The following is a 24,991-nucleotide window of genomic DNA, read 5'->3' as shown; positions in this document are numbered from 1 at the left end:
AAGGGTGTTTTGTTTTAAAAACTTCATTTCTTGTATAAGCCATTGCACATGCTTCTTCTTGATATCATTTGTAAACAGAATATTTTAGCCAACATTTTATTAAGTTTTCAATTCCTGCAAACACTCGAGAGGTTAGCAAGATGCTAGAAGTTAAGCCTAACTATAAATATTTCCAGAATTGGGGCCTACGTGTCTGCCCCAGTTCTCTTTGTTAGCATTATGTGATTGAGCTACGTGTTACATTGCTACAACGAGGGCTGCTCATGCGGGCAAAGTGTATTAATAGTCTTAATATGGAGTTGTGCAAGCGAGGTTGTATGCCAGAGGAGTGGCTCACATGAGCCACTCCAGATGGCCTGGCGAGATAGCGAGCATGACTCTGCTGCGAACTATGACGGCGACTTTAAATCTTCTGAAAAGTGGAGGGAGCAGCGAAGGGAGGCCCATGCTACCCCCCTGCTTCCACTCCTCCTGCTGACAGCTACAGGGCGCATCCAGCCCCGTGATGGCGGAAAGCTGCAGGTGCACACACAAGGGGGAGTGCCACCAAGGGACACGACACCCTGCAGTGGCCTTTCTCCCTGCTCCTGCTGCCCCCTTTCCTGGTGCTCTGAGGATAGAAAGGGACTTGTTGGAGGGAAAGAGGCAAAGGGAAGGGCAGCAAGTGACAGCTGCAGTGAAGTGGCAGAAAAAAGGCAATGAGTTAGAAAGTGAAAACTACAGAATATCGTTCTGCTTTCCCTTTCTGCAACATTTTTCAGCAGAGTACCTGTACCATGCACAGGTGCCCAGGTGCTGTCTAGGGGCTGCCGGGACCTCTGTGAGGAAGGGGAAAATGCTGCCTGATGGTGAGGGGAAAATGTGAGGAACAGCCCTAAGGGAAGAAGGGGAGGAAGATGGGGAGGAGGAGCTCCAGGTACCACAACAGGGATCCCCTGCATCTCCTGGAGAGAGCATTGTGGAGCAGGTTTGAGCTGAAGCAACTGCAACCCATGGAGAGGTCCCACATTGGAGGAGGGACAACATGTGATGAGGAAGAAGCAGCAAAAAGGAACTACCACAACCTCCCATTTCCCATCCTCCTGTACCACTTGCAAGGGAGGCAGAAGAGTTGGGAATTAAAGAGTGCCTTTGCACTTGGGAAAAAAAAAAAGTAAAGGAAGTGGAGGTTAGATCTTGTCTGCACTGCTCATGACCATAACTGGTAAGTGATCTCCCTGCTGTTATCTTGATCCACAAGCTTTTCTGTCTTATATTCTTCCCTGTGTCCTGCTGAGGAGGAGGAATGATGGAGCAGCTGCGTGGGCAGCTGGCAGCCAGCCAAGGGCAACCTACCACAATACTCCATAGCTCTTTCCCTCATATGAGTATTACAACCTTTTATTTTACTCATTTCACTGATAAAACAGAGATACTAAGCATCCCAATGCATCACACAAAATCTGTGATGAAGTCTTGTCATCATCTCAGCTGACCTTGTAATTAAAACATGTCAGCATTGCCATATAGAGATATCCAGAACTAAGGGAGACCTTCTAGGTGTCTCCTCTACCCCAAGACACCTACACAAGTCTTACTGACTTACCTGCCCATGCACCTGAGAGCAAACACAGATTTCTCATTTACTTTTTCCTTAACGTTAAAGAAGTGAAAAGAAGCAACCTGGAGTTCCAACCTAATATTAGAAAACAAGAGGGACTGAAAGCAGAAAAAAAAAATAAAGAGGCAGCCATCCCATGTCATGTTCAAAATGTGGATAAAACTGTCAAAAAGCAAGAACACATTAGCCCTGTCTTGAAACAGCTCAAACAAGTTATGGCAGAGCTAGAGGCTCTACAAATGTCTATGAATTGAATTGGTGCAACAAAGGTATTTTGTCTTATTACTAATAAATTGCTGAATGTCTTTGTATTTCAGTTTTCTACCTGTTATATGAGGATATAACTTGCAAGGAGCTTTTGAGGAGATACTTCTTAATGATTGTGAGTTGCTTGTTTGAGAGCCGTATAAGCACAATGAATCAAAAATATCATGTTTAGAAGGAGGTAATTAATGATGGCTCCTGAAAGCTAACAAGTTTTTAAAAATAGAGTTGACCCAGCTACTGGATTCAGTAGCTGACTTCTATGTATTTATGGATTTCGTTGGACTTAAACTTAGCTGATTTTGTCCTCATCTCAAAAGGAGCCCGTAGCACAGCTAGGTCTGCCAAAAGCTACAGAGACATCTTGTGCTACTTGGGTATACAGCAAATATTAAAGAAAGACACATAGAACTGTGCTTAAAACCATGACTCCATGTTATCATGTCTTGCAGCATTTCTGAAATATTTGCTTAAGTCACAGAATAAATTGATGAATGCCTGGATTCAGGCATCTAAATAAAGAACCTGATGCAAATCCCTAAATTTGCTGTTAAGTGAAGTTGCCTTTTAAGGTTCTCTCTCTTGAGGTATGTATTGCTGAGACTTTTACTTGGTCACATGTTATTTCCATCAGTTCTGGATATAAGAAATGCATGCATGAGTATTTCATGCTTGGCTGACTAGTACTTTCTCCACTTCAAAGTCCAGGTTAGTAGCATGATTGATAGAAGCTAACAGATGATCTCCATTACGATTGATTGCAGCTAGTGCTGAAATTAGTGAAAACACTGAGACTAGCAACTGTTTTGGCCTTAAAAAAGTTGCACTGGCATATCAAACACCCTCTCTTTAGAAGAGTTCAGAGCTGTTGATGCTAGATGCAGAAATGCATAATTGTTGCTCAATTCTGTACCCTTTTTTCTCCAAAGTTTCACTCCGCTTTTTGAGTTATAAAGGCATTTCCCCATTTACTTCTCAAACAGCTACTCTTGTGTGTTGGTTTGAAGCCTCAGACTTCAGAGAAAGAACCCAAACAGCAAGCTGAGAAGACTAAAAATGGCATCAGCAAAGGTGACAGAGTGATCTAAGATATTAGGATGTTAAAATGCAAGACATCTAACTCTTACAAAGGATACCAAATGCCCCTGGGACTGGTGCCTGGGAAATTCCCTCTCATTATAATAAGTGCAGAAAAAAATTCACAAGGTGTAGAAAGGCAAGACCCGTATGAAAAAAAAAAGGGGGGAGGGGAGAAAAATTGCAATCTAATGTTTTAAACACTAGCTTGATCACTGTGTTTAGTGTAATATACCTGTCATAGGTGATTGAGAACCTGATGATGAGTACAAGTCTGTACTTGTGAAAACTCTCGTTTTAGATAACCTCAAGCAGTGTGTTGGACTATAACAGAGATCAGACATTACACTGACCCACACACATAAATTTATAACCACGGTTAGAAAGGGGGAGGTTTAGGTTGGACATGAGGAAAAGGTTCTTCCCCCAGAGGGTGGTGGAGCACTGGAACAGGCTCCCCAGGGAGGTGTCACGGCCCCAAGCCTGACAGTGTTCAAGAAGAGACTGGACAACACCCCCAGACACATGGTGTGAACTGTGGGGTTGTCATATGCAGGGACAGGAGTTGGACTCAAAGATCCTTGTGGGTCCCTTCCAACTCAGGACATCCTATAATTCTGTGATTCTATGAAAGGGTCTAACTTTCTTCCCTAGATGTCACGGCTATTCAAGAGCCAAAAAGCTGTGCCAGGCAAAAGGTTTTCACACAAATGCCTACAACAAAGGCTATTTATCAAGCAGCATCCAACTTCAGACACACATAGGAAAGGTGAGGTTTTTTGGAAAGACAGAGGAGGGAAAAGAACCCTCTCGGAACAAGTAATCTGAGACCCAGAGGAGCCCTAAGAACTGCAGTTTGAGAGGGCCAGCCCCATAGCTGCAAACCAGGAGGAAACCCCATCTAACCTAGTTTTTAGCAAAGCACAGATTAGGTGAGTCTAAACATGTATATAAATTGTTTGGGGAGTGGAGAGTGGTTAATCACTTTCCTTAATGTTTTTGCCCTTTGTTAAATACACTTACTGCCAACTCTTGATTATCCAGCATAACAGGGAGGAAGGGTGGGGTAAGAAGGGGTGAAGCAAAAATACGGCTAAGGTAAAACCTGTAAACGAGGCTATTAGAATGTGAGATGGAGATGGAGAATGTGAAGAAGAAAAGGAATGTTAGTAAAATAGATCCTCACCTTAGTATATCCTCATGCACATTAAGTTCACTACAATACGATGTGTATGTGGCAGTTAAGGTCTGGAAGCAGCACTGCAAGGAGCTAACAGACCCAGTAACAGGTAGGACAGCCGCACCAGCATGGAGGGTTTCCTGCCCTCTCCTGCAGACCAGGCTGAGCTGCCTGTTTCCACCACTTGCTGCGATGCTTCAAACCCTCTGCTTGGCCGATTCCATCATTTGCGTGGTGATGCTGAAACGAGGGTGAGGGAACTGCCCAGATTGAAATGTAATGCTACAGAAAATATTTGTTGTTTATGTTCAAATATCTTGGTACTTTTTATAGGGACTATCAGCATTATATAGGTTCTGATCTCAAAGAATTACCAGCACATGTCCAGGTAGATCAGGACAGCAATAAGCAGAGCACCGTCTAGCAAGATGGAAATTTCCTCAGAATCAGTGTGGCCAATGCCTGCATCTGCTAAGTGATGGTAATTGTCTCCTGCTTCACACAGATGTCTCAAAGGTAAAAAACTATTAATAGGTACAGTGATGAGTTTCCATTATGAGGACTTTCATGGAAACTGTAACACTTCTTGCAGTACTTGTTGAAATCCTCTGTCCAAAGTACACGGAGAAAGTGTGGTATCTGTTGGAATCACAGCGTGATAAAAATATCAAAATGTCGTGAAGCTCAGGGTATGCATGAATATGTTCCTTGCCAGTTGCCGAGGGACTTTACAGCCAACGGTATAGTTATATTTAACTTCTGAAACACTTTTGCAGATATACCATAATGCAACATTTTGTTCTGCCTGATTCCTTTTATTTGATCTCTTCTTTCCAGAGAGAATTTTTTGTATATCTGACACTAGCAGTTGTCTTGACCATGAAAATTTGGATTTAGATCAGCTGTTCACAAGCAATTTAGACAGTAACACAAATTCTTCAGTAGGAATACTTCTACCACCAGGGAGTGAGATACATGTCAAACCTCAACAGCTTTTTAAACCACTTGCCTGTGGATTTATGTGTGATACAGCCATGTCTGAATTCACATTTTTATGCAAACCTCCATCTTCAGACTTAATGCGCTGTGATAACAGACTTTTGTTATGGTATGTGACTGATAACAGCTGGGGGAGAGGTTAACATAAAACTAAATTCTAGTCCATGCCCTAGGAGCTGATCTAGCCAGAAAACTAGTATTAAATATATGCGCAGCTTTGCCTCCACTGGTCTCAGAACATATCACTTAAAATACATTAACTCACAGGTTCTAACAAGCACATCAATCAACAAACAGCCGGGAGGTGCTAACAGCACCTTTGATGTCTCGGATCAGATAGGGACGCTACAGTAGACAGTTATACACGTGGTTACGAACGCGGCCAACTCCTGGTCCAGACCGAGGCCTGCCCTGCCCCACAGAGCCAGTGGGGTCAATTAGTGCCTAGCGGTGTGCTGCCATCCTCCTTTGGGCAGCTGCAGAACCATGGAATCATAGAATGCCAGGTTGGAAGAGACCACAGGGATCATGTGGAAGGAAAGACGCTGCTCATAGGTTCCAGCACAACCCACATCACCCTCTTCACCACTGGATTTGACCTACGGTCAGTGTCAGGAGAAAGCTGACTCGTGGCTGTACCATGAACCACAGGTGACATGGGGAACTTTACAGCTGCTCAATAAATGAAGGAAATGTTAAGACCCACGGCTGCCATCCCTGTGCTCTGGAACTGACTTTTGCCCTCCCTGGTTTTAATTTTGCTCCTCTCTTGCCCAATGATAAAATGGTTGAAAACATTTTGCCGTGAACAAACTCAATACATTTTTCACTATGCTTTTTTTGTTTTTTCAGGAGGAAATAGATAAAAACTTGTTTAAATTAAAAACTGGTTTAAAAAAAAAAATGTAAAAACTTCTATGAAAAAGCCACAAGAAAAATTCAACTGAAAGATAGTTTGGCAGTCTTTAGGAGATGTGTAAGGTGACCTGGATTACATATGCTCCTACCTGTGCATAGTAAAAAATTGTTAAAGAGAGAAATTTTGCCATCAGGTATAATGCCCATAATTGTATTAAAATCATAGGAGTAGTATTACTTTAGTGATGCAAAATATCTACAGAAAGTTTATCTGTGATCTGAATAAGGACTAACACCAAATAAATGGATCCTTATTTCTACAAATGTTGCTGAGCTTAAATTAAATCAAGCTTCCTGGCTGTCCTCACCTTTATAAATTGAACTAACCTAAATCCTGAACCTCAAAGTCTGGTGCATTGTATTCGCTGAATAGTAAAGCGTTTGACTCACGCAGACAGAGGTAGAGCAAGTTCCCATTTAATCCAAGTTTGATAAAAGTTTACTAATGAAAGCAGAAAGAATTGGTAGTGCTTCCTTTTGAGTACATACAGGTCTATATGGCTATATAGAAATAAAATTTGGGGTCTTCCAAAATTTCTGCATCTATTTTTTTCAGTAACTTTGGTAATTACCACAAATAAAAGCAGATATTATGGGAAAACAGATAATCACATTAAATCACATGATTCTCCTCAAAAAAAAAAAAAGTATACTTCTCATCAAAGTGATGATAGACATTGTGTTTTGGTTTTTTTTTCTGTTACTGCTGATTATCAAAACACTTAGGCAAAATTAGAGATTTTCTCTGTTATCCCTATTATCCTGATTAACAAGAACCAACTGTTAGTGACATCAGAATCAATAATAAATGGAAAAAATAATAAACTAATCATGCATATCACAGAAGTTGCCATAGAGGAAAAAAATCTCCATAAATAATCTGGTTTGGTACAACCATTCACTCTGAATGGCAACAAATTCCCTTTGTCTGCACAGAATCCAACCACTCATGCTGCTCAACAACTGATTAGGGAGTGCTTAGAACAGAAGTGTTGATTATGGGCAAACCTTTACTTAGTCACAAGCGGTGATGGGAAAAGAGCTCTGTAAAATCAGATTAATTCCTCAGGAGAAAAGAAAAAAAAAAAAATTAAAAAGCCTTAAGGTTATTGGAAGTGTTTTACTGAGGATTTTTTTAACAGCATAGGGTCTTTCAGTGGGCCTAATGTGCCATCTGCTGTTTCAATTCTAAACTTTCGAAGGAACTTTTCATTCTGCAGCATTTAAACAAATAGGCTGGAAAAAAAAGGTGGTTTGGTGGTGTTTTTTCTTCTGATTTTGGATACAGCAGTTTACACAAACACTGGCAAAGAAATTAAAAATCCACCATTGTTAACACTGTTCATGTACGGGTAACACTGAGGTCTAATCCATAAAAAACCTGTTCCTGCACTGTAGCCTAAAATATGACGATCTGTTAGCTCCATCTGGTGGCTTCCCTGCATTACACTTTTTGGTGTCTTTGTGATTTTTTTTTCCAAGAAGCACCAGACATTTATTAAAAATATAATTTTTATGCCTTTACTAGGTTTTTATTCCACTAAGTGAAATTCTGCAAAAGTTCAGTAGATTTAGCTTGCTAAATCTTGATTTACACAAAATACGACTGGAGCTGGTATGGATTAGATACGACATTCGTGGCGAGTATGCATGCACATGCCTTCTGGTCTTAAATAATCCAGTTAAACTCACTGGGGTTATTCACAGAAATAGATTTAAGCACTTGCGAGACTATACTCATGGTGTGTGGTAACACTGCACATTTGGGAGGAAGCAAGCCTTCTGTAAATGTTCCTTCACAACACGATTTGTGTTTGCGTACCCCAAAGAATTTACGTGCCTGCCTGCGTCTTCACAGCAGCACAACTGGCAATGAAGGGAAAACAAGGCAATTGCCGAGTTCTTTACTGAAACACTTTCTTGGATATTATGCAAAGGCCAGGAAAAGTATTTTCTTAATCATGGAACTGTTGAGAACAGTATTATAATGTAAGTCTTTTCCACCTGAGTAGTTTGAAACCCAGAACGTGAATTGTGAAGCATTCGAGAGAAAAATTTTTATAGGCGAGTGCCACCTGGTGGAACACTGGGAAGGCCTTTCACACCAAAAAAGCTCTTTTAAGGTGGTCAGGACCTTTTCAAATCAGAGATTTTTAACCCAAAAAGTAACAGCAAAATATCACACAGGTGCGCCAGGCGGCTGGGTGAACATCCTCTTGGTGGATACCAGAGTGTCCTAGTGCTGGTCCTTGCTGATCTATGCGCTACACTGATCACACTGACAGACTAGGAGGTTTCGTATTTTTAATTAATGTTTTTGCAAGCATAACTATTTTGAAAGTAACATCAGTTCAAAAGTAAATTACAAAAATGCCTTCCTTTCAATTCTAAGTTTTATATACCATATTTCTAGACTTCTAAGCTTCTAATTCCCTATAAACATTCAAAATACATACAACTGCTAGGTATGTATCATATGCAACGCAAAATTAACAACATGAATGAACCATTTTTTTGTTGTGAATTTTCTGTCCTAGGAAAAGCCTGACACAGTTGCGTATACATTACCAGATCTTGAGGGTAAGGGTAGAGATTGGCACTAGTCTCCAACTCCCGTGAAAAATTAGGCTTCTGCTGTAACTGAATGGATATTTCTGCTCCTGACATCTTAACGGGCAGCAGTCGCAGCCTCTCAAAGCCAAAAAGTCCAGCATTTCCTGCTGTACACCAAGGAAAATCCCTCATTTGAGGCCCAGTTCTGGTTTTGCTCATCACTGTGTGGGACAACAGGACTTTAGTGGAATACGCAGCTGGAAAATTGGGTTCATCTTTTTGTGTGTCTTCTTGCACAACTTCAAAAAAAGTATGTTTCTAAACTTGTGTCATTTACAGAATGCCATGGGAAATTAATGTACTACTGGAACTTAGCAGGCAATTAGGCTGAGCAGTTGACACAGAAGCATAGCTCCAAGTTTATCTGACACGGCTTAAATGAGAAAGAAAACCCTTTGGTTTAGATTTAGTGGCATAAATGGGACATTCTATCCTAAGAGAACAGCGGCTACATGAAATTTTATAAATGTTTGCTCTGTCAGAAGGACGATGTATTTTGCTACATCTGTTTTCAGCCTCTGAGTTTCACACTCGTGTAAGACGCGGCATTGACTGACATTGAAGCACCTTTGTTTGATTAGGAAGCCCGAGAGCAACAGGTAGAGTGCTTCTGTTTTCATTCACACGTTTGCTCACCGTTCTTTACCCTGATCCTCCAAAAAGGCCTCAACAAGGAGAAGGAAGTATTACTCGGGCTGCGCACATCGCGTGTTCCATATAAAGAATTAAGCGGATTAGCTGTACCACTATGGTTGGTTATTGGCTTCAAAGGAAAATATTGGCTGCACCTACGTAAATGCCTCTGTTTAAGCAATTTAAAAAGGAACCATTTCCCAGAAGTACAGGTGCACGGCTGACTGTAGCTATTAGGGCTGTGGAAACCAAGAATAATAAATATCTAAATAAATAAATATATAAATATATATATGTATATAAATAAATGCACAGGAAAAGCCACGAATGCTCTCTCTCCCCCGGGAGCTCTCGGGGCTGTTCACCTGCCACTCCCCGGCCCCGGGCACAGACCCGAGCCCCCGGCCGGCGGCCGCTCGGAGCCCATTCCAGCCGCTCCAAAGAGCGGCGTTCATCCCCGCGGAGCCGACGGCAGCGGCGCACCCCTGCTGCCCCGCACAAACCGCGGGCCTAGCCCTGTTACCCTCGGGGTCCCGGGGGGAAGGACACCCCCGTCACCGGGCGGGCCCCAGGAAGGGGGAGCCGCGGGGGTGGGGGAAGGGGCCGCGCCGCGGCAGAGCGCAGCCTGCCCCCCGCCCGGCAGCCAAGGCCCGACCCCGGGCTCTGCCCGCCGCGCCCCGTCCCGCCCCGTCGGGGGCGGTTGGTGGGGGGGAAGGGGAGGCGGGGGCCGCCCGCGGGCGCGTTACGCACGCAGTGAGCTCAGCGGCCCGCGGCCGAGGGGCGGCGCGGCGGGGGGCGGCGGGGCGCGCCGAGGGTGGGGGCGGCCCGGGCAAACCCCATAAAGGGCGGCAGCGGCCGGCCTGGTTGCTGCACTCACCCCGCACGGCGGAGCCATCCGGATCGCAGCGAAGGGGGCCCGGCCGGCCCGGAGCCGAGGGCTGGGGGTGGTGGTCGCTCTATTTTCGGCTCCGCTCTGCAAGAACGGGAGGTTTCTCGGCGCTCGCCTCCCCCCGCCCCGCGAAGCCGTGGAAGTGCAGGCGGGACCGTGCCGGAGCTGCCGGAGGAGCGAGCGGAGACTCGCCGGAGATTCCTCCCCGACCGCTGCTGCTGGGGAGAGCTGAGGAGGCGGCGGGAAGGAGAACCGGCAGTGAGAGGAAAGAGGACAGACAGACGGACAGAAGGGAACGGCTGCTCCCCTCGCAGACCCTCATTCCCTGCCGCCGCGCCCCGAACATGGGGAAGCCGACACCACCTCTTCAGTGACCGCGGGACCCGGCACTCGTCCGGCTCTCCCTGCCCCTCCGCCAGGAAAGAGAAACTGAGACCCCCCAAAACCTGAAAACAAAAAATTAATTTTTAAAAAATATAAACAAATAAATAAATAAAAAGGGCTCCGCTAAGCCAGCGGCCACAGCAACAAGCCTCCCCCGCCCCGAGTTCAGGGACCGCGATGAGGACCGGGGGGCGCCCGCCGGTGCTGGTGCCGGTGCTGGCGGCGCTGCTGGGGCTGTGCAGCGCCGAGCGCCCCGCCGAGCGGCAGGCGCTGGTGGTGCCGCGGCGCCTGGGCGCTGCCGGCGGCCGGGAGCGCTTCCGCCTGGAGGCCTTCGGGGAGCGGCTGACGCTGGAGCTGGAGCCCGACAGCAGCTTCCTGGCCCCGGACTTCACCCTGCAGTACCTGGGCGGGCCGCCGCCGCCGCCGGAGGACGACCTCTCCCGCTGCTTCTACTCCGGCACCGTCAACCGGGACCCCAGCTCCGCCGCCGCCCTCAGCCTTTGCGCGGGGATGCGCGGAGCCTTCTCCCTGCGGGGTCGCCAATACCTCATCCAGCCGGCTCCCGGCACCGCGCACCGCGGCGGAGCCCACCTCCTCCGCCTCCGCGGGACCCGCCGGGCCGCTCCCGCCGCCCGCTGCGCCGTGGCCGAGACGGGGGCGGAGGCGCCGGAGCCGGAGCCCGCCGGACACGCAGGTACCGTCGGGGCGCCGCGCTGCCCTCCGCTGGGAGGGAAAGGGAGGGACGGGGTATTTGTCTGCGCCCCCGCCCCGACGGGGCTGACTGCAGGGTCCCGGACGGTGCATTCGCTCAGCCCCGACCCGGGGGTGCTCCCGCCTGGGTGCCGGTCTGGCTGTCGCCCGTCTGCCCGGCGGCGACTCAGAGGAGTTGCTCGGCCGAGGCTGCAGAAGTTTTGGGGGCGGCAGCCGGGCACGGCGGTACATCCCTTAGGTGAAAATCTTGAGTATCAGTGGAGTTTGGGTTCCATACGGTGGTCTCTTGCAGCGGTTTTTCTCTTCCGATGCTAACATGCACTTTCCTTGCCTCTGCCTCTCCCTTTTTAATGCAGAAACGAGGAACAGAAGAAAGAAGAGGTTCGTGTCCAGCCCCCGCTATGTGGAGACCATGCTGGTAGCTGACCAGTCCATGGCCGAGTTCCACGGCAGTGGGCTGAAGCACTATCTCCTGACGCTGCTCTCCGTGGCAGCCAAGCTGTACAAGCACCCTAGTATCCGCAATTCCATCAGCCTCGTGGTGGTGAAAATCATGGTCATTTATGAGGAGCGGAAGGGACCTGATATCTCTTCCAACGCAGCCCTGACTTTGAGAAACTTCTGCAGCTGGCAGAGGCAGCACAACCCACCCAGTGACCGGCATGCCGAGCACTACGACACAGCAATCCTCTTCACCAGGCAGGTGAGGGACACAGAGGTCAAATCCATGCCCACGCTCATTGCTCCCTACCCCTAGAGGACCATTCTGCCAGAAGACCTCTGAAAAAGCACTCAGAGGCAGTCTTGTGTCATGACAGCTTCAGCAAAGTAGGCTAAAAATGAAATGAACTGCTTTTGATTTAGTCATTTACTTTGCTGTTTGCGCTGTCTCAGGTGAAACTCACAGTATGTGCAACATATTTCTGCCCCATATATTTTTAGCAGATTTAGTGTGGAAATTATGCATTTTATTTCTACCTGTAACACTTGTGTAGGTTCCAAAGACAGGTTTTTGCCATCATACCCATTGAAGTGCTGAATATTTATGCTCTTTCCATAAGTGAAGGCAGACTGCCAGGGCTGGATGTTTCTTGCCAAGGTTAAGTCTCTGATCCGATTAATAATGAAACTGCCTTTTTTTACAGGACCTCTGCGGTGCCAAGACATGTGATACTCTTGGGATGGCTGATGTGGGAACAGTTTGTGATCTAAACCGCAGTTGCTCTATCATAGAAGACGATGGCTTACAGGCTGCTTTTACAACAGCACACGAACTAGGTAATTGAAACTCTGAAAGGCGATTTCATGTAGTTAATTGAAGCCAGCTCAATGCCGTAAAGCAAAGAGCTGCCCAGCCCGCGTGGCTCCCTGCAGCATTCGGGAGGAGGCAAAGCTTTGATTGTAGCAGGGCTGAGCTGTGGGAAGCAATTGTGGTCTGCATGGCATTGTCTGTGAGTGCTGCGTGTTGGAGTGCAGGAAAAAAAGCGTGTGAGAAGCCAGGGAGGGGAGCGAAGATACAGTGCCATCTGCCTAAAGCTTGGCAGTATTCAGATTCAGGTCATTATTTCAAGAGCAGGCTATGAGCTGCTCTAGGGTGATATTTAAAGTAGTATTGGTGATGCATGGGACAGGCTTCCTAGAATCACGAACTTCTTTTCTTTTTTTTTTTTAAGGCCACGTGTTTAACATGCCTCATGACGATGCAAAGCAGTGTGCCGGTATAAATGGAATAAGCCGGGATTTCCACATGATGGCATCTATGCTTTCCAATCTGGATCGCAGCCAGCCTTGGTCTCCATGTAGTGCCTACATGATTACAACATTTTTGGATAACGGTCATGGTGAGATTATTAAGCTTTCCATTCATGTGGCGTTTAAGCTCTTGGGTTTCACTGCTTTGCTTTTTTTTTTCTTCTTTTTTTTCTTTTTCTTAAGAGTGCTTTCTGCTATAGTATAGAATTAACCTTTTATATCCTGCAAATTAATTTAGAAGACCCTTAGTTTTACAAGAATGGTGGCACAAGTTGGCTCAAAAACTTTTGTTACAAAGCAAATGCAGTTCCAGAGTTGGAAATATATTTTTCCCTTTTGCAACTGAACTCATTGACAGCATCATCTGCTTTTTTTTTTTTTTCCCTTTCTTTTCAGGTGAGTGCTTGTTGGACAAGCCCCACAAACCAATCCAGCTTCCTTCTGACTTGCCTGGCACATTGTACGATGCCAACAGACAGTGCCAGTTTACATTTGGAGATGAGTCCAAGCACTGCCCTGATGCAGCCAGTACGTGTACAACGCTGTGGTGTACTGGCACTTCTGGAGGACTGCTGGTGTGCCAAACCAAACACTTCCCTTGGGCAGATGGCACCAGTTGCGGGGAAGGGAAGTGGTGCATGAATGGCAAGTGTGTGAATAAAACTGAGAAGAAACATTATGATGTAAGTACTAAACAAAAAATTGGAATATATCCTGGGTTGCAGAGTTGCATGGGTAATGCTTCGGTGGGAGTCATCTGTTCAAAGGGCTTAAATAAATGGAGGCGGGTGGCTAATAAAACAAACTTGGAGCTTTTTTTTTTTTTCACAAATGGTTTAGATAAAAATGGGAAAGATTGTGGATTTTGTGGCTTGGTTTTGTTTTGTGTATGCTGTATTAACTTTTTTGTTCTGCTTTTACCTGTCGTTCCAGACACCGGTGCATGGGAGCTGGGGTTCCTGGGGGGCATGGGGAGAGTGCTCCCGGACCTGCGGTGGTGGAGTGCAGTACTCCTTCAGGGAGTGTGACAACCCTGTCCCGAGGAACGGGGGGAAATACTGTGAAGGGAAGCGGGTGCAATACAGATCATGTAACATCGAGGACTGTCCGGACAACAATGGTAATCTTCTCCCCATTTTTGAGGCTGAGGAAAGAAATCTTGTGGAGGAAGAACATGTACAGAAGATGATCTAATGTCCACTTGTCTCTCCTCTCCCTGCAGGCAAAACCTTTAGGGAGGAACAATGTGAAAAGCACAATGAGTTTTCCAAGTCTCCCTTTGGAAGCGGACCTGCGGTGGAGTGGACACCCAAGTTTGCCGGTGTTTCTCCAAAAGACAGATGCAAGCTGGTCTGCCGAGCAAAAGGAACAGGATACTTCTTCGTTTTACAACCAAAGGTATTTCAAAACTATACGTCTTCTATCTAATCATGAATAGGAATTTTTTTCCTCTAACTATGTGAAGTTAAGAGTCAAGGAGCATAGAAATCCAAAATTACATCTTTCTTGTATATAAACTAGATTTTTCCTTCTCCTCTTCCTACGTGTACATCTTGATGAGTGCAAACATGCTTTAAATATTCTGGCACAGTCCTTCCAGTTACACTCCACCCTACTTTCCTCTCCTCCACCAGTTTGATTACATTGACATACATTTGGAAACCTGTGGAGGTTCTTTGCCAAAACTTTGGTGCTTTCTCATACCAGTTACTAATATGCTGACAGCTTAAAATAAACAGAAGGAAAAATGTTCGTTTTGCATAGCTACTTGAACTGTCATAAGATGTTGAGAGCCAATAACTACCAGGGCGATGACACAGATGTTTTTTGTAGAGCAGTAGTCCTAGAAATGAAAGATACATCGAACACCATTGAAAGCAATTTTGGTCCTGTACTTTGAGGACATGACTACTGTCTACCATCTAGTGACATTAGAAAATAACATTATTTATTTATATGAAAGTTTTGTGGGTGGAGGGGTTTGAGGGGGGTGTTATCAGAAAATGAAATTGGTTGTTTTTTCCTGTCACTGTGGCATCATTTTTGCAAGTGGGATGAAGTAGCACTACATACCTCCAACTATTTATGGGCTTCTTTGGTTTGGGGTTTCAAAAACCTGGTGCTGCAGGTCTTCCACCTGTCCATATTTTGTGTGTCTCTGTATTATGCAATTTCAAAGTAATGTGCGTCTTCTAATCGAACACCCTACTGCTTTTTTCCTGCAAAGGTTGTGGATGGTACCCCCTGCAGCCCCGATTCCACCTCCGTCTGCGTCCAGGGACAGTGCGTAAAGGCTGGCTGTGACCGTATGATAGGATCCAATAAGAAGTTTGACAAATGCGGTATCTGCGGTGGCAATGGATCCACTTGCAAGAAAGTGTCTGGCACACTTGTTAGAGCAAAGTGAGTATATAACGGCTGCTATTATTTTGTTCTGGTGAATGTGTTGTGGGTGTAAGCTTTGGGTTTCCAAGGCAGAGGTGTTTCCCCAGTTTATTGTTGGAACTGAGATTTGATCTGGCACAGCCTTCTGACTGAAGATAACATCCCTGCAAAAGGAAGCCACTTCCACACAGGTACACCTGTGCCGTAGCAATAATGTGGGATGTGACTTTGGAAATCACTTAATCCATTAATTCAATTAGGTCAGCAGCTCGTGAGCTTAAATGCTTTGGCTTCAAATGAAATTCAGTCTTCTGCTGGGCAGCTTCTCCCCATTTGCAGAGAAGAGTGGAGGACTCAGTCTCTCTCTTTTCTCTTGGGCAGACCTGGCTACCACGACGTTGTCACTATTCCGGCCGGGGCGACGAACATAGAGGTGAAGCAGCGAAACCACAGAGGTGCAAGACACGACGGCAGCTTCCTCGCCATCAAAGCCGCAGATGGCACCTACATCCTCAACGGTGATTACACCCTGTCGACGCTGGAGCAGGACATCACCTACAAGGGCAGCGTGCTGAGGTACAGTGGCTCCTCCGCTGCCCTGGAGAGGATCCGCAGTTTCAGCCCTTTGAAGGAACCTCTGACCATCCAGGTCCTCACAGTGGGAGACCTGCCACAGCCCAAAATCAAGTTCACCTATTTCGTGAAGAAACCCGTGCAGCCTAGCTCGGAGAAGTCGCCCAGTAGAAAGAAAGAGTCCTTCAACGCAATCAGGGAGATCATCTCGTCCGAGTGGGTCATCGAGGAGTGGGGAGAATGCTCCAAGTCGTGTGGCTCGGGCTGGCAGCGGCGGGCAGTGGAGTGCCGGGACCCCCGGGGGCGACCAGCCACTGATTGTGCCCGGGAGCTGAAGCCCAGCGACATCCGTCCCTGTGCCGATGTGCCCTGCCCGCAGTGGCAGCTGGGAGACTGGTCACCCTGCTCTAAGACGTGCGGGAAAGGTTTCAAGAAGAGGTTGTTGAAATGTATTTCCTACGACAGCAGCGTGCTGCCACAAGAAAGCTGTGAGCCTTCCAAGAAACCGAAACACCTAATAGACTTCTGCAATGTTACAGACTGCAGTTAAATAGTATAAGTTGGGAAAGCTAATTTTTTAATTATTATTTTATTTTTTTCCTTCAGAACAATGCACTGAAAAAAAAAAAAAAAGAGGGCTAGAGGTAGCGCATATGTTTTTGCAGACAAAATTAATGGTGAGGATCCATTGAGGTGGGACAGTGCAAATAGCTTTAATTGGCATTGCATCCTAAAAATACCCTGCCAACTGTAAATTTGATAGGCTAGCAGACCCATGTCACTCACTCATCTTCAGCAGATGAGGCCCAAGGGCATTATAAATTGCTTTTTTTTAAGTCTGTTACAAATTGAACAGAACATGAGCAGTGGCCAAAACACATTTAAGCAAACATTTTGGGGTTCGGTTATTTCTCTCTTCTTTTGGAATTATATTGTGGTACTGATCAAGTCCCCACGAGTAGGAAGGGGAGGGAAAAGGGAGTGGAAACCATAGCTTAAAATAATTGGTCAGGGCTTACCTACCTCACAAAGGGCAAAAACAGGATTGGAAAAGGAGCTTTAACTATGTCATTCATGGCTGCTATTGTTTCAGAGAATAGTTTTATATAAAAATAAAGCCATATTCTCTACCTGTAAAGAGTAAGAAATATCAAGAACCAGTCAGTCAACTCAACAAATAACTAGAATGTCACTTTTTTTTAGTATCATTATGTCATCCCAATGTGCCTGTCCATTTCTCTCATCCACTCCGATGCCATTGTGGTGACATATGGAATCCAGAGGCTAGAAAAAGTGGAAGTCTTCACGGAGCAGGTAGCGTCTCTGAATAGTTGCTCTTTGTGCCTTCCGCACATGTTCCACTGGCTTTTCCGATTCGAGCTTGTTCCTACTGTCATGTCAACCAGACTGATGGCACGTGTGAGCAATTGAGTCATGCTTTCACATTCAAATCTTTTACCTTACCCCAGCTGAAGGAAATTATTTGCATTTGGGTTAAAAATATATATATATATATATATATATCAAAGAAACCCGCTAGGAATGGGAACCTTTCCTATGTGGCCTCTGATGGGTTTGTAAGTGCTCAAATCACTGATAAGGCGGGAAGACAAAGCTGAAGGATAGCAGGTCCATCCACAGCAATACGCCAACGTTAACATAATTAGTTTGTGCCAGTTCATAGACAATGAGAGAATATGGCTTTCCATATGTATATAGTAAAATATATTACTATAGATTTTATATACTTCATAAGTATTTTATATTTCTTTCCCTTCTGGGAAGGGTTATAATTTGTAATAAATGCATATAATGAACATATTTATTTTTATACTTCTTGTCTAATGTGATCTTCTAAGTTATCGCTTTTTTAAAAGGACATATAACAAGGATAGAGTATTTATACAGTATAATATGTTACTAGAGGTAATAAATGAACCCTATAAATTTTGGAAATGGAGCGTCTTTATTTCACTGGAGTAAAACTAGTCCATCGAGCAGAGAGAGCTTGGAATCTAAGGCAATGTTACAAAAAAGCTAAGCCACATTTTTCAAGATGACTGGTAGCTTTGGCTACTAATTGACTGTGTTAGTGAAGGGGGCTGGAAAACCCTACCCATAATGGCATATACCATGCTAAAAGGGGTAATTTTGTATTTTATTACTTAACCACTAACAGGGTGCTCAGCACTGTTATTTCATCTTAAATTAAAAATTGAGTGCAACTAGACTGATGCCACTGGTTTTAATTACTGCTTACAGAGGGAGTATTGCTGTCAGTGGTGTTTATAACCAACCAAATACGTACAAAAGTAGCAGTTTTACCTGCTCTACTTAACCTTACCCTACTGGGCAAGCAGCAGTCAAAATTCAAAACCATTAACTAGCAGTCAGAGGTTTCCCTCACAAGTTTCTGGAGGGCCTCCTGATCATGCTTTTCTAATTAGAAGTACTGTATGAATGAGCTGTTCTAACGCTGTTGGTAACACGTTTTATAATGTTAAAATACATACTAAGCATCAAGAAACTGCTTTTTGCTCCTTCATTTCTGATCTCATGACCACTGCAGTTGAGGGAAAATCTTCTGTTGAACTCAGTAGGACTTCTGCCATGGAATTTGAGACATCAGTCATTTATGAATACTTTTGGCTTTGTGTCATGTAAAAATCTATTAAAACTTCCTTTGCCAATGTTTGGACTCTGTCTTGCAGAAATAGTTCCCACTTTCTTCCATGGATAAAATCCTGGCCCTTCTAAAGCACACAGAAAAATTCTCATCACGTCACACTTCATTGAGCGTTACTTTGTCTTTGACGTGCAAAAATACTGGGGAACATTTCACTTCTAGCATTATTTAGGAGGGAGCAATCACTTTCTGGTTTATAAATACTTTAAAGTGTTTATAAATACAACAAATAATGCTTTATTTAATTGTATATCTGTATATCTACACGTGTATTTTGCCACAGGAGGTTAAAAATAGGAATACATACATTTTCAAAAGAAAAAAATACACATTTTTTATTTTCATTTTCTACTGTTGTTCTTGCACCTTGTAGATTTCATATCCTAACCTGTTGGTGTTGCCTGAGACATTTTCTGTTGAGGAGCCCAAGGAGCTCTAGTCCTGAAACTGCAAGACCCTGCCGTTATTTATGGAATTGGCGAGGTCCTGAGAGTGCTGGGTGATGGTGGTTGCCCAAAATTGCTCTCATCATCCCAGCAGAAACATTCAAGGCAAGGCTAAGGAAGCCCTGTGAAGGAAATAGCTTCTCCCAGACCTACCTATATCAATTAAAGCAAGCTCAAGGTCCTGATGTAGCTCTTGCAGTAGCGCTTAAGGAGGCTCTTGGGAGAGAAAAATGGTGTTTCACAGGCACCGTCTTTCATGCTGAAGGGAATTTGAATCCAATCAAATACAGTGAATTCCCCATTTTTTTTTTTTTTAACAAAGAGTGCTGAAGCATTCTTTAGTTCCAAAATGCTTTGGCCCATTTTACCCAGATTAGATCAGTCAGCTCCGTGGTTAACTAGAGCTCAGTGAGGAGTCAGAGAGGGTGAGGGAAATCAAACACATTCGGTATTTTACAATAAGAAATAGCAATAACAGCAGCTTTTTTCTTGCAAACTACTGCATAATAAAATGAGTTATGATCTAATAAAAACTTTTTCTATAATGGTAACCCATTTCTTATGGCAGCATTCATTTCTTTAGAGCATAAACATAACAGCAGGAGGTCAACATGTTACCCGTACTTGTAGCACAGTTGACCAAGACCGCATATCCGAGTCATAGTTTACTGACTACATGTTTTTCTTTGACTTCATCATGAGTTCTCATCAGTTGCATCTGTTACACAGTAATATGGTTCATGAAATATAATCCCATTTTTAATAGGTCTGGGTGATAAAGAACCTGCTCCAAATAATGCATAAATTAAGCAATGCGATCATGGAACTTTTCCCTCCCAAAGTTGCAAGAAAATCTGCTGCTCTGGGTGACCCAGCAAGGGGAAACAAAACAAAAAAAAAAATCCCAGTGGCACATAGTTTAGCTATATAGCAGTCAAGATCACAGTGAAATATATCCCCTGCACAATGAGTCTACCAATTTACAGCTTTTATTACAAAGGGCTGGATAGTGAAGTGCTTTTCGCGTGCATATTGGTTACTGTGAGCAGGAATCGCAACACTTGGCCGCTGCCTCCTCAGGTACGCTCTGAGCAGCAGAAGTGGCACCAGAGCTTGTGTTGGGGTAAGCGTAAGAGCTTTCTGCCAGCCCAGGCACTCCCTCCTTGGGCCAGGGCCACCAGTTCCGCTGATGCCCAGGTGGGCTTCGGACCATAGATGGAGATCATTGTTTTCAACCAGGTTGTCTCAGCAATTAGGTTCGGCAAGTTGGGTGGGAGGTTTCCAGCGCACAGCATTTCAGCTCAGGGCAACCTCACTCGAGTTTGGAGCCAAGTTTGTCTGGCTTCCTCCTAAGTTCAGAGAAGCCAGATGCTATGCCTTTTTTTTAAAAAAACATTTTGGTGTCATAAGATAAATGGGTTTAGCTGAGTAGCGTGGGCTTGGTAGATGAAATCCGTTATCTTCAAGTATTTTCAGAGGTGTGGGAGGAGGTGGGAGTCTAAATGAATGAAATGTGTCTCCCTTTATCAGCCTTGGTTTCACTGCTTTCAAGGCTGAGTGTTCTTCCAGTTCTTGGTAAGGCTGAAGTCTCCCTGTTGACAAAAGGGGCAAATGAAAGCAATGTAGTGAGTAGGGCTTTGCCATTTCAGGCATCATGAGGCTGAGGAAAAACTCTTCCCAGCCTTTCAATGGCTTTAGAGATTGGCATTTGGACGGAAGTCCAGTCTGACAGCTAAATCTCCAAAGACCAACCTTCAAAATTCACCATCTAAGTTAGAAGATAATTGGGGGTGTGAAGAGGAAAATAGTTATGCCAGAGAACTACATTCCAGGCTGATTAGATGTAAAATTGTGGTGTCTATGCTGGGTAAGCACTGTAAGAGGTGCTGTTAGAAAATCTGAAGTAGCTGTTTTCCTGTGGCACTGTTAAAATCATAAATATTATTTACTGATTGAAATTGTATTAACAGTAAATAGGAAAGAAAAAAAAACCTACACAAAAAACCCCGACCATAACTAGTATGCAATAGCGTTCTTAAGCTCCTGTGTTCCCCTCTCTTTAGTCCAATTGCTGTTGTAAAAACATGAGATGTTAGTGTTTCTAAATAACAATTTTGCCACTGTTTATAATACATGTGGTTTCAGAGCAGAGAAAGGTTGGTTGCTATTACAGAAGCTGGTTCGGTGTGAGATTCCAGAGAAAGGAAATCATTCTGTGTATCTGGTACGGAAAAATCCTGAAATTGTCTAGAGCTGCTGTATACTTTAGCAGCTGATACCTACATTTCAGAGTCATTGGTTGCCTGAGTATATTTGGAACTGTAATTTTAATGTCAGGACATTGACTTAGAGAATCAGGGCCCCAGAGATATGTATATGAACAACACTCTGATTTACCAGGTATTAGCAAAGCTGGTATTTCACCTTCTGAAATGCAGCTCTACAGAGCTTGTAATGAGTCAAATGGATTTCTTCATTTGCAGTTTCACAGCAGCTTTCATTCAAATAAATGTCTCCGAACATTGTATATGTTTCAGTAAAAGTCTGGTACACCTTTTACAGAAAAACGAACAAGACCTTTTCTTTTATCATTGTCACATAGCAAGTGGGTAAGCAGACACCAAACAATATGCTTTGTCAAACGTTGTAGGACAAATAGGTGCCATGGGCTAGGTTGGGAAAAAAAATGCACAAAATATCTTAACCCACTAGCTAGGTTAGGGAAAGGAGAAGAAAATACTCCTAAGGAAATTCAGAAAGGCAGCTTCAGAAGAATAGCCGAGACGCCTCAGCAAACACCCCCACTGTAATGTCTGGCTTCGGCTCACCAGCTGGCTATGAAACTGGTTGCACAGCTTTGCTGCACCAGCCCAACGTTGTTCTGGGGTTTGTACACCTGGAAAGCTTTTCATCCTGTGCAATTGCAAACATGCCTGACAACCACCATTTGGAGCAGAGATCAAATCCTGTGTGCTATGGTCACAACTGCTTAGTCTTCAAGGCAGAGAGGGTAGAATTAGGTGAAAAGTTTTCCCTAGCAAAGGTCACCCAAATATAGCAAACAAGTTGCCCACCCGTACACACCCCAAAATGAGAGGCGAATCCCTACAACATGTCTAGGCTACAACAGGAGTGTAAATAAGCATTCAGCAATACCCTATATTTTGCATAAACGTTTGCATGTTGCCCCATTTTGCATAAACAGAGTGCACTGTTATGACATGTGGAGGCAGAAAAAGACCAGCCCAGGGTATTGCCACCTCTCCTAGCAGTGCCCGCTTGGTAGCTCTTCCACGGCAGCACCAAACCTTGATGCTGTCCCAGTAAAACACCAGCTACAAACATGCATTCGTGCTTGATGTTCCCCCTTAAAACGCAAAACAACCTATATGGACAGAAGAGAAGTCAAAACACAGTTATCAAGTTCCCAACAAGATGGTGTTTTAATAAACACTTGTGCTCCTGAAGCCTGGGGCAGACTGATTGCTGCTGGGGATGAAAGCAGTGTTGTTTGGACTCACAGATCTATTTTACGGTACATGACAGTGTAAGAGGGTCTTGTGCAAAAGAGATTTAATGTTGGGCAATAGAATTACAGTTCCATACAGAACCTTTGCCTGTAAGCTGGCTACATGTGCTTGATAGCTTCAAAGTGATAAAGGACAGTCCTTCATCATACTGCAGCCTATGGACATAAGCTAATGATACCCCAGGTGCTCGGACAATATTTAAATTTAAGCATCCCAAATCTAAGTCGGACCAGTGCAAAATCTGTCATCCTTTATACTGTATTTTTGTGTAAGAATGCTACGAGACTAATCTGAGCTTCTACCAGTTCTTGATTCTTCCCAGATATTCCATTTGAAAATTAATATTTTTCTCCAACATTAGCTGCACTCAACTATAATATATTTTCCTACAAGCACAAAAAGGAGCTGGTTGTTCCAATGTAGTGGGAACAATTGGAGCTAAGGGAAGAGGGAAGTCATATGGTAGTGATTATAATCAGGCAAGCTGAAAGCAGTGGCCATTTTAATTGTGCACCAATATATTTTTCAGTCTAATTAAGACAACGTGGCTGTCTTCTCCCAAACAATTTAAATATATAGTGCTACTTCATAAGGCTTTTCATGCAAAACACTGTAGATGAAACGAAGGATAAGAAAACAACTGAAATTCAATTGATTAAAAATTTGTCGGTCAGGCAACACATGTTAATGGGAAATCTTTTCTATTTTTTTAATTCTAATTGAAAACAAATGCCATAAAAGATGGAGCTTTCAAACAATTAACTTCTGTTTTCCTTATTCTGTTCACTCCAATTTTCTGACAGCCAGACTGGGGAAAAAAATAAAAAAAAAAATTAAAAAAGCTGCAATATCAGGGAAGAGGGATGCTGAGGGACATACACTGAAGGCACAAAAAAGTGAGTCGTTCTGCAGTTTCTGGCAGATGGCCAGCAGCTACATCTGACATCACCAGGGTGTCATTTATATTAGAAATGGCCTCAGAGTTGCAAAGTTATTGACCACATCCTACTTCTTATGTTTCTCACATATGATCCACTTTTGCCAACTAAGATATCTGAATAATTAACTTAAGCAGCAAAAAACTTGAAGTACTCTTTAAACCGAATCATAAAACTGGCCTTGTGTGTAGCTACTTTAATAAAAGGAAGATGTCTTGTGGGCACAGCTCTGATTCAACAGGGCACTTAAATGCCTGCTGACACCCATCGCGATTGAGCACAGCACTGGTGAAACCTGAGAGAGACAATTTTTTTTAATCTGAAGCTTAATTAGACATTGAATTAAATCCAGAGGCCAGACTCTGATTACAAGTTTTTCATGCAGATAAATCTGTGTGATGTAGAGAAGAAAAGGGAAAAGGAGGAGAGGAGAGGAGAGGGGAGGGGAGGAGAGGAGAGGGGAGGAGAGGAGAGGAGAGGAGAGGAGAGGAGAGGAGAGGAGAGGAGAGGAGAGGAGAGGAGAGGAGAGGAGAGGAGAGGAGAGGAGAGGAGAGGAGAGGAGAGGGGAGGGGAGGGGAGGGGAGGGGAGGGGAGGGGAGGGGAGGGGAGGAGAGGAGAGGAGAGGGGAGGGGAGGGGAGGGGAGGGGAGGGGAGGGGAGGGGAGGGGAGGGGAGGGGAGGGGAGGGGAGGGGAGGGGAGGAGAGGAGAGGAGAGGAGAGGAGAGGAGAGGAGAGGAGAGGAGAGGAGAGGAGAGGAGAGGAGAGGAGAGGAGAGGAGAGGGGAGGGGAGGGGAGGGGAGGGGAGGGGAGGGGAGGGGAGGGGAGGGGAGGGGAGGGGAGGGGAGGGGAGGGGAGGGGAGGGGAGGGGACTGATATTTTCTAATTCTCATTAACTTTCTGCTGGAACAAGTGCAAAGCACAACATGGAAGCACTAGAGGGACTCAGCTGCCTTTGATGAATTAAAAAAAAAAAAGATTAAAAAAGAACTATGCACATTCTTCCTCTTGATTATTTTAATTTATAGTTTTATTTATTTGCACTTTTAAAGGAATAATAGTTGATGTCAAAAAGGAGAGACCCCAGAGTGACATCTGAATTCAGCTCCAGCTGGAGTAGATCCAAGGGGACACTAAACAGCTGCCTGGCAGACAAGATGGTCAGAGGCATTAAAGAATAAAAATGTAAAAATCCTGCATAAAAATATTCTCAATCTGATATAAGATAGAGGAAGCCAAGCAATTCAGACCTACTGCTTCTATTTGCATAGGGACAAAAATTTGTATAAGATTGTTTCCAAAGCCCAGTCTGAAGTAGTGGATATTACCCACATAAGGAGACTGGCTTTGGTGAGGCTAAGTCAGATACTTACAACTTTATTCCAGGTTTTAAATTAGATTCCTGTTGGCCTGACTT

At 44.5% G+C, this 24,991-nt stretch overlaps 1 protein-coding gene across 1 annotated transcript; it reads left to right on the top strand.

Annotated features, from left to right (window-relative positions):
* Positions 1 to 10,137: 10,137 nt before the first annotated feature.
* On the top strand, positions 10,138 to 18,668 carry ADAMTS1 (ADAM metallopeptidase with thrombospondin type 1 motif 1). The gene is made up of 9 exons (XM_065862650.2): positions 10,138 to 11,251; positions 11,625 to 11,971; positions 12,414 to 12,546; positions 12,942 to 13,109; positions 13,417 to 13,703; positions 13,954 to 14,140; positions 14,243 to 14,418; positions 15,248 to 15,423; positions 15,787 to 18,668. The coding sequence occupies exons 1-9, from the start codon at positions 10,735 to 10,737 to the stop codon at positions 16,526 to 16,528; spliced, it is 2,733 nt and encodes a 910-aa protein (XP_065718722.1). The 5' UTR covers positions 10,138 to 10,734; the 3' UTR covers positions 16,529 to 18,668.
* Positions 18,669 to 24,991: the final 6,323 nt, after the last annotated feature.

The sequence above is a fragment of the Patagioenas fasciata genome, chromosome 1 (genome assembly GCF_037038585.1).
Source record: "Patagioenas fasciata isolate bPatFas1 chromosome 1, bPatFas1.hap1, whole genome shotgun sequence".
NCBI lineage: Eukaryota > Metazoa > Chordata > Aves > Columbiformes > Columbidae > Patagioenas > Patagioenas fasciata.
Note: the sequence above shows the minus strand (reverse complement) of the source record. Positions and strands in the feature narration are given on the sequence as shown.